This window comes from Kogia breviceps, chromosome 15 (genome assembly GCF_026419965.1).
Source record: "Kogia breviceps isolate mKogBre1 chromosome 15, mKogBre1 haplotype 1, whole genome shotgun sequence".
NCBI lineage: Eukaryota > Metazoa > Chordata > Mammalia > Artiodactyla > Physeteridae > Kogia > Kogia breviceps.
Window position 1 is genome coordinate 1,020,001 of NC_081324.1, and position 10,068 is coordinate 1,030,068.

The 10,068-nt window shown below is 50.6% G+C and overlaps 1 protein-coding gene across 1 annotated transcript in view; it reads right to left on the reverse strand.

Moving 5' to 3' along the window:
* SALL3 (spalt like transcription factor 3) overlaps positions 1 to 8,553 on the reverse strand; it is a 17,664-nt gene extending 9,111 nt beyond the window's left edge. The window contains exon 1 of the mRNA XM_059040447.2: positions 8,472 to 8,553. Coding sequence (XP_058896430.1) covers positions 8,472 to 8,553 — 82 coding nt within the window. The remainder of the gene's footprint in view (positions 1 to 8,471) is intronic.
* Between the last annotated feature and the right edge of the window lie 1,515 nt (positions 8,554 to 10,068).

A 10,068-nucleotide genomic window follows, 5' to 3' on the forward strand; every position in this document is an offset into this window, starting at 1 on the left:
CAGAATCACCACCTGTAATTTTTCTTACTGGGGTCTGTATGAAGTACCATAACATGATCACTTCAATTGTTATTTCCACTTGTTTCACTATCAAAATCTCAGTAGCACTAGCATTCCATAAAAGTTACAGAGAAGCACAAATTTCACAAGACAGTCTTGAATACGATGAATGCAAATGAAAAGCCTCTAATACGTCATGTGTGCAATTGAAATTGTGGGTGCATATTTTAAGAATGTTTTCAAACAACAACAAGCACTTCAACTGAATTGGTTGGTAGGGGAGAACCAAAACGGGCCTGTTTCACTAGGGACACAGCTCTTTAGAAGCAGCAAGACTGCAGTTGAGTCCAGAGTGAAAGCAGCGGCCTTCTGCCACTTTCAGGAGAGCGAGATGCAAAATAAGTTGTTATAACTTGCTTCGATGTCTCCTTAGTGATTACGTGCATCATGTTACAGTGTAGATGTGCTCATCTGGAAGTATTTATCTTTAAAAAAAATGCTTTCGATATAACTAGAAAACCCATATAGGAGAGATCTGACAGCAGCTCCAAATTTTATCATGCAACTTCTAAAGCCCTTAATCCTGCCATGGTTTTAAGCCAGTATTATGTCGGATTCAAATGTATCCAACACCTTTCAATTAAATTTACATTTGTAACTGGCTTTTGCATTCTAAAAATAGAAGTTATTATATCCATTTATTGACACGACTTTAAAATTTTTGTTTTCAAGGTAAAACCACGTCCGTGAGCCACTGTAACAACAGTACAAGGTCTGAGAAATTTATTTTCAATGCAATGGGAAAATTCTTTCTTCCTTAAAGGGGGAACTGAAAAACAAGCACTGTTAGCATTATCATTAATGTCGAAATAATTGACTTTTTGCATACTGGCCAGTCAATGACTAAGAGACTTCAAACTGTAAATAGGCAGGCAGGGGCTTACAGTGCGCCAGGGTTCTCTTAGCACTAGTGAAGAAAAACGCCAACCAATGCACCCAGTAACAGAACTCAACCAAGAGCCTTCCCTTCGTGGTTAACAGGAATATTTGGTTGAGGTTACTTTCTGAAAGTGCCACACAGGTTTGCTGTATTCGCTGGCTGTCAATGCGAGGAAGAAGATGTATTGCAAAGAACTCTCTCCTTTGCTAACACCGAGGATGTACCCGCCATGGCCGTGAGCCGGGTGTCCGTACGTAACGCCGAGTCTGTCTTCTTGAATGCGGTCACGAGCGAGAAGCACGGAGGCTAAAAGAGGAAGCTATTTCAGGTGGAGAGGAAATGTGCAATTAGTTTCTACGGCTATCCCCACACTTGCTATTTATACCTGAGATTTCCAGGGTTTCTAAGCCTCACCCTTCAAACGTTCTCGAGCAAGCGTGCCGCCTCTCAGGGGCTGCAGGAGGGGGGAAGGGTGCCATCGCCTTTCAGAGAGCCTCCAACCAAAAAACAGCTTCAACAGTAGTCTTACAATGACGTTTTTTTTTTTTTTTTCCTTCTCACTGATAAAAAATGCAGAGAACGTTTAGCAAAAATGTCCCTATTCTTAGGATAACTCTGGGTGTGAAAGGCTCCCCCCCTTCCCATTTCTCTCTCAGCTCCGATTCCTGGTCTGCTATACAATACACAAGGTTCATGTTATACAGGGATCATGTCTTCACTGCCTGCAAAAGCGTATGCGGCCTTCCAAATAAAAACGACGTGGCAGAAGATGCAGAATGTTTACACTCACGATGATCTTTTAAAGCCACCAGTTAAAAGCACCCCTGTAACACAGATAAGAATACTTGAGACAAGATGCTTTCTTTAAAAAATTCAAACTGCAGTTCTCAGCAAGGCTTTCTTATTCTCTCCTTGCAGGAGGCAGTGCCCTGTAAATAAGTAACCGAATTACAAAGAGTAGTAAACAGGTGTTTGATAATTTTGCGGATCCAGCTCAAACTCTCACCTTTACTCTGCCACACTTTCGCTACGCATTTTAAATCCCTTACAATTAACGAAAAGAGAAGCAAACGCTGTTCCTTACAGGAAAAGGAATGTTAACTTCTCCACTGTAATCAGTAACTTGAAAATGCCACGTGGGTCTCGAGGAAAGGAAACCGTACTTTCTCCTGTGCCTCTTCCATCCCTTAAAAATATAGGAAGCATTTTTCAAGTTTCCCCAAATTGTTAGGAGACACTATTTTCTTGCAAATTAATTCTTTTTAACTCCTTATGATAGCTTTGAATCCCATAAAGAAAGATGAATTATCACATACTGAGCCCAAGCTGTGAAACAGGAGGAGACAAATAGAGACCCCTACTGTGTTTAACAATGTAGAAGAAATTCCAGACGCAACAGAAAAATTTTGTCCTTTTCCTAGACCTCCAAGCGTGTGAGCTCGGAGCGGAACAGCGGAGGGCGCTCGTGCCTCGCCCAAGCCGCACTGACCCGCAGGCCGCTTCCGCCGACTCGGCGGCCCACGCCTCAAATTTGTTAAGTAAGGACCACCTGTGGCACAGGCGCCAAATGTCTTCTGTTTAAAACATTTGCGGTTTTTCATCTGTGGGGTGAAGCACCAGGGAGGGGAAACACTGTTTCCTTTATGGACACACGCAGATGGAAAGCGGCCACAACGTTCACTTGTTTTAACTATCTGCTGCATCAAATAATAAGATGTTTGTTACACTTCAAGGTTGCACAATAGTTCTTTCACTCACATGTTACGCTGTAATCTCGCTTACGATGAATACACGGATATCACTGTGCCTCACCGAGAACACCCAAACCTGGAATACGGCGGCAAACGCAAACAATTTCCATCCCAGCTCGGGGAGGGGGGAAAACAAGCTCTGTGCAGGGTCGCTTTCGGTTCAGAGGCGGAGGTTTAAACTCACACGTGAAATTAAACGTGCAGCTCCACGACACGCCTCTGCGGAAGTGCCTACGGGCCTCGACACGTCACTTTTCAAATCCACTGTGCATAAAAATACATAAATAAGCAAAGCCACTTAGACGTATAAACACCTGGATCTAAACAGCCCCAGAGCAGCAGGAAATACACGGTGTCCGGGAACAAGGCGCCGATCAACTGTAACCATCGGACTGCTTGCACTCGGGGTTAGGTCATTAAATCATTTCCATGATCTGTCATCACCTCACCGCACTGTTCCATTTCTACGGGCGAAGTTTACACACATGCAAAAAATCATCCAGGAAAAGCCCTGCCCCGGGGGGTTGAAGCTAGTGGCTCTGCATGTGCAGAGCCCTAAGTCAATTACCAAACGGTGCTGTGAAGAGGGCACTCTGGAAAAGAGGACCAAGAATGCCGGCGAATTAAGACCAAATGCCATGGCACCTGCAGGGTTAATTAAACAGTTCAAGATGTAACAGCCGCACAAAAGAAAACGGTTCTCTCTCCCTCTTTGAGCGCTATAAACACTCGTGCTGAACTAGATGGGCATTTGATGAACCGAGCAGAACAGAGCAAACTCGTGGGTCCCCAGCCCGCGCTCAGAGCCAGTGTTAACACTTAACAGAACACTGGTGAGTCCTGTTGCCAAGGTCAACAGCACAGATGCACTCATTGTGTTATGAGCTTGACATCTAGTGGCCACCCCTGGCAGGGCAAAGCAGGCAAAGGTTAAGTCAGCAGGTCTGTCGCATCAGCACCCTGAACCACCCACCTTCGCGGAGATGGGTCGGAAGCTGCCAGCCCTCTGCAAGCCCTCCCGCTCACAGACCCCAGGCCACCAAGGCTGGACGCTGTGTGGGCCCCAAGGCTTCCCGGGAATTAGGAGGGGAGGGGTCTCCGATGTTAAGCATAACGAATCTGGGATGCCTGGAAAAGACAGGCCCACGGAGGGCACCACGGACGTGGACGCCACCCTGGCACCTCAGGTCACTTTGGTGGACAATGGTTCGGCCCAGAGAACTCTTGCCTTTAACAAACCGATCAAACCCTAATCTCTAGCATACACAGAGCCCATTACGTTATTTTATTATTTCGGTGAATATCTCACACTTCCTGTGATATGACTTGCCTTATTTGCTGGGGAATCACACAGTTAACTGCAGTTTAGATCATAAAGGTGTTCAACTTAACAAGAGAAAAATCCAAGGACAGGGCTCTTTTTTTCAAATATGAAAGTTTATGTAAGGTAATAGTAAAACATTCAATTTTTACATAGACTTTATTTATGACTGATTTTATAAGACGTGTATGGCAACTTCACATATGCTGTAATTACAAACCTGTCCCACCAGTGGTAGAATTAGCCCTCATCTTCACAAGACTAAGATATGCTGTTCGTATCCTAGCAACTGGTCAAGAAATCATGAAGGAAAATGAAAACTAACAAACCAACAAAACCTCTTCCTGTTATAAGTATTATTTAAAAATTATCCTTCTTGAAACTATTTGCAGCTTTGAAGGATGGGGCATGACCTCATTGGCAGTTAAGAAGGTTTTTATTTCATGTAAGTAAAATACTTACATTTAAGAATGCTAAATTCTAACTGGTGTTCAGTACACAGAACGGAAACCTTGGTTGTACCTTTGCTGAATTCCCCCCAAAAGAAAATGTTCTTGGAGCTATCTTGGGGTGAATGGCAAAGCCTCTTAGAGATTGTACTTGAAAATGAAATCTGACCCACTTTGGCCTGCTTTTGCCATCATCTTGTATACAAAAAATAATCAGCTTGGTAAGTAATTCCTGCTGTTGGTCCATACCTTCTTCATTTTCTGGCTCTAAACAGATCAAAAAATACTGCATTACGAGTAGACTGTGGAAGTTTAAATGTGCCTAAAAAAAAGAAAATCCCTTAACTGTAACATAATCAGCTCTTTCTCTGTAAGGTGAGAATTAATTGGCATGCTTCTTATTGGCTACCAAATTATGCATTTTTAAATAGGTTAGGATTTTAAATGTCATTTAAAAAATAAACGTTCGCAAATTCTTCTTTTCCTTTCCCTCCCTGCTTAACTTACTCCTTACCTTTCATGTTTCAGAGAAAACAGTCTCTGCCTAGGGATGTCAGAAAGTGGCTTCTGTATTGTTTCCTTTTGGAATGCTGAATTGTAAGTGTGTGAGTGAGTGCCCAGAGCTCTGAAGGCAAACCATGCACAGACAGATAAAAGAGAAAAGATCTCTTCACCCAGGGCTGGGGGCCTTCTTCCCCTGAATTCAAACACGGTCTATGAACACCACTGGCAAAGTCTTAAATCACAGGATCATTTAAAAGGATTTTTAAGATAGCCATGTAACTGTGAGTTGGCAGAAAATAAAAACAAACAAAATACAGGATGGCAAACTGCTTTAAATTATAATATCCTTTTGTTTCTCCTTAAACACATATTTTCCTTCTAACGACAGTAAAATATTTCTTTCCTAAGCTGTATTTTATCCACTGAAGGAGAGCAACAATACACCTTTTAAAGCTCTTAGTAGGAGTGTAAGTGCTGTTCCGTCATTAGAAGTTTTAATTAATTTTTCTTAGAACAAAAATATTCAGCTGGCTCAAAAGATTTCATTATTGTGGCATACATGTAATTAACTGAACCCTAAAGCTGCATCCCATTCATTTCTAAATTTTCAGAAACAGGAATGAAACAATTTGTAATTTTAAAAGATAGTGCCTAGTGGGAATGTAAGTTTAGTCCCAGTCATCCTTAAGACACATTTTTACAACAGGATAACTTTAGAACTTTCCGTAAACCTTTATCACTTTCTCTCATTCTACATATGTCATCATATTTCATTCCTGCAATAAGGTTTGGAGAGCACTGAAGCAGTTTTGGACAGCTATCTTTTCACAGCTTGCCTAAAAACCAAAGCCTGAAAGATAATAGTCATATTCCTTTTTTTTTTTTTTTAAAGAAATAAAGTCTTTTACTGTAAATTAATGTGACTGCCTCCCCCCACATTATACTAAAAATTTTGCATGGAGTATTTGTGTTTCATATCATTATCAAGAACCTTCGATTTTATTGCGGGCATCTACTGCTTTAATTAACATGTAACATCCAAAGTAATACAAAGGAATTATTTACTTCGTTTCTAAAACACTGTAAACTAACTTAGCTCACTTATAACTTCATGCATAGTCTGTTTATTTCCACTGCATTTAACAAAATATAATTTTAAGAATATCTGATTCACGTTGGACTAATTTAGTTTTCACAACCATTTATCTTTAAAAAAAATATTTTACTTAGTTCTCGTCCTGATGACGATCAGTACAACAGAGCAGTATATACGTGAACATGCCTTAAGTGAAGAGAGAACAGACTATCTTTTATACTCCATGAACAATCAGCTTCAGAATAATTAAATCAGAAAGAACTATTTTTTAAACAGTTTGCCCGAACAATCGAGGGAACACACTACTTGACTAAGGCTCAGCCCCAGACAGGCTCTTTTTTGGCCTGTTGCAAAAATATGATCAGGAACTGTGGCAATATCTTGATTACAACTCTGAATGATTGTGAAAAACACAGCCTGACAGAAACTTTAATCCCACGGTGGGTTAAAAAAAAAAAAAAAAACCTGAATATGTTTCACCCCTAAATAAATTCAGTAACAACAAGGGGAATTCAAAAGAGAACTTGTGAATAATTTACTCCATCTTAGGTTTTCAAATAAGGGCTCTGGAACCCTCCACACGCTTACACTAGGAGGTTCACCACGCTCTCATTTCTGAAGTGAAATTAAAAATGAATAGCAGTGCCTCAGCTTGTTAATTGTTAAATACAAGGGGTTTTACTCTATTAATTAAAATATGCTTTAATAAAAGGAGACATTGCACATTTTGATAGCGACCCGACAAAGCTGAGAAGTATTTACATTGTTGCATTTTGGGGCGGCTGTGAAAGCCGATTTTAAGCTATTCAGGAGCCACAATAATAAAGCTTTAAAATTCCTCACTGGGATGCAATGTAGTTCTTTTGAAGGAAAGACTGTCTTTCTCATTCGGCAGAAATAAATCCATTCATTTGATCATGTAGTCATTGAGGGCAATAGAAAACAAACCAAGTGTGAGAAATTCTATGTGATGAAGTAAACAAAACAAAAAAAAATCCATTTCCATGACAAAAAGATTCTTTGTCCTTAATCTACCCACCATATGCAAGCGTTTCTTTTTAGCATATCTCCCGTTCTAATCTTGGGTGACCAGGCGACACAGATAAGACTCCCTTACCTCCGCTGCGACAAAAAGACCCTCACGAGTTCTCAAATTTTGTTTAATTCCTGAATTCCCAGCCGTGTAAGAAGTCTTTACTCCCGTTCTCCATTCCGATGCGGACGTATACCGGCTTTTGCAAACTTTACGACACCGCACGCTAAACTCTTCAACTCCTTTTATTTTCTGCAGGCTAATTCTCAAAGCGAAAAAACGCGTATCTGCTCTAAACCACTTATAATAGGCTAATCCAAAAAGTTGGCCGGCCTATTCTGTAGGGAACAAACTACTCGATGCCCGGGCTCCGGGGCAGTGGAGGGTCGCCCTGCGTCCCGCGATCGCCCCTCCCGCCCCTGGGGACCCGCGGGCAGCGGGAGGCCGGAGCGGCCGGGGCCCGAACTTCCCGGGCCGGGGCGCGGCAACGGCCAGCCGGCTCTTCGCCGGGCGCTAACTTTCCCGGCTCCTACCTTCCCTCCTGGATGGGCAGGAAGTTCCTACCCGCCAGCTGGCTACAGAGTTGCCCGCGGCGCCTCCAAAAGAACAGGAAGAGGCCCCAGAAAACCGAGAGGCACCAGAAACGTGCCGGGGTCCTACCGCGTGCAAGGACCACCCCCCCGCGCCGCGGCGCAGCTCACCCCGGGGTTAATTCCCAAGGCGGCCATTAGGAAAGGCCAGGCGACGCCGACTTCCTACTCTCCTCGGAATGGGATCACTGGTTTGTCGCCTCGCCCGGACCTCGCGGGCTCCGCGGCCCTCGGGCACACGGGGCGGCTGCCGGCCAGCCGGGGTCAGGGCGGCGGACTCGCTCCGAGCGCGCACCGGCCAGGGCGCCGGGCGCCTAACAAAGCTGTCCGGGCAGCGGCCTCCCCGGCCCGCGTCCGGTGGTGGGTGAGCCCGGAACGCGTCCCCGCCGCCGCGCCCGCCCGGGGGACGCCGCGATGGCCGAGGCCGGCCCCAGCGTCCGGGCGCGGGGAGCCCGAGGGGCGGCGCGGAAGCGGCGGCGCGGCCCCTCCCGCCAGCGCCCGGCTCGGCCCGCCGGCCTCCGCCGGGCAGCGCGGACTCCGAGCGGCCCCCGAGCCGTGGCGCCTCCGTGCGCAGCTGAAGTCCGGGCGGCCGAGCCAAGTTTACTTCTCCCGCACTCCCGCGCCGCGCGCTCCGGTGGAGGACCGGGTCCCCGGGCAGGCCCGCCCGGGCTGAGCGCCGCGCGCAGACACCGGCTCTCGGGAGCCGGGGAACCTCCCCGGTGCGCGGCGCCCGCCGCCCGCGCTCCCCCCAGGCCCCGGGGCACCGCCGCGGTCCGCGGGCCCTCACCGTGCTCGGGAGCCCCGTCCGGCGGCGGCAGCTCCTCGTCCGACTTGAGGTGCTGGGGCTTGGCCTGCTTGCGCCGAGACATGCTGCTAGCGGCGCGCGGGCCCCGCGCGGGGAAGCGGCATCAGCGGGGCGGCCAGCGGGGACGGCGCGGGGCGGCCGGGCGGGCGCGGGGCGCGGGGCGCGGGCGGCGGCGGCGGCGGCGGCGGCTGCGCGGGCCGCGCATGGGGCTGAGCAATTAGGCTGGTGAATAATGCATGGCCATTAGCGGAGGGCCGCGCCGATTGGCCGGCCTCCAGCGGACTCGGGCGGCCTATGCAAATGAGGCCGCGCTCGCAATTAGCGGCCGCGCGGCGAGGAGGGGCCGGCGCCTGCGGGACCCGGGCGCGCGGCCGGCGCCGCCTCACATCGCGGGCTCCGCGCTCCTCGGCGCCCGGTGCGGCCCGGCGGGCCGGGAGCGGCGCGGGCCGCGGCGGCCGCCTGGCCCCGGGCGCAGGCAGCAAACTTTGGCGGCGTCCGCGCGGCGCCTCTCCGCCGGCGCGCCGGGCTCGCCCCTTTATAGAGTGTCTGCGCCGCCGCCCGCGCTCCGCGCCGCGCCCCCCCGCCGCCGCCCGGCGCCCCTCCCGGAGCGGGCGGCCGCGGGCAGGGCTCCGGCCGGCGCCTTTGTCTCGCCGGGCTGCTCGGGCGCCGAGCCTCCTGCGCTCCGGACGCGGAGGGCCGGCCGGCCGCCTCCACTCGTCCGCGGCGGCTCTCGGCGCGCCGGCCCCGCTCAGGCTCTGGTGTCCCCTCTCTCCGGACCTTCTCTCCGGGCTCGTGTCCCCTCCGCGGGCTCCCCCGGCGGCCAGCCCGGCCCGGAGGCTCGCGGCCGGAGCGGAGCGGAGTGCGCACGCCGGGGTGGCGGGACTTCGGCAAGACCAACTTTCCGGTTCGGAAGCTGCGCGGGCCGAGCGGCTCCTCCCCTCCCCTCCCCTCGTCCTCCCTCCCCTCCGCTCCCACCCCCGTCTCCCCGCCCCCCCCCCGGGCCCCTCGACTCCTGAGCACCCGCCCCGCCCGCCGCCGCCACCGGGGCCGCCTCGGCCCTTCGCCCGCCCGCCGGACCTCCCTGCCGCCAGCGGCTCCTTAAATCCAGGGGAAGGGAGGGGATGACAGGGCTCCGGTGTCACCACCCCCCAGTTCCCTTGCCCGATGGGTGCAGTCCTGGGGCGCCTGGGGCGTGGGCAGGGGGCGCAGGGTGCCCCGAGACCGCGTTACTGAAAGTTCCAAGTCCACAAAAGTCCCGCGCGCGGCCCCCCGTGTTCTAGGACTGTCGGGGGCGACGTGGGGGGAGGGCAGGTGAGGAGTAGCGCACATTCGGGCCGGCCCAGCATCCCCGGGCAGCCGGCGCCGCGCGCTCCCCGCACGCGCACCCACCCTTCGCGGGTTGTCAGGCACGCGCCCTCGCCCCCCGCGCGCGCACCCCACCGCCGCCGTGCACACGCGCCCTCGCCCACTCCCGCGTGCTCATTCCCGCGCGTGTCCTCCATCGCGAGCGGCTGCTGGGATGTGCTCCAGGCCCCGTCGCCGCAGAGCCTGCGCCCGTGCCCCCGCCCCAGCGTGTCTT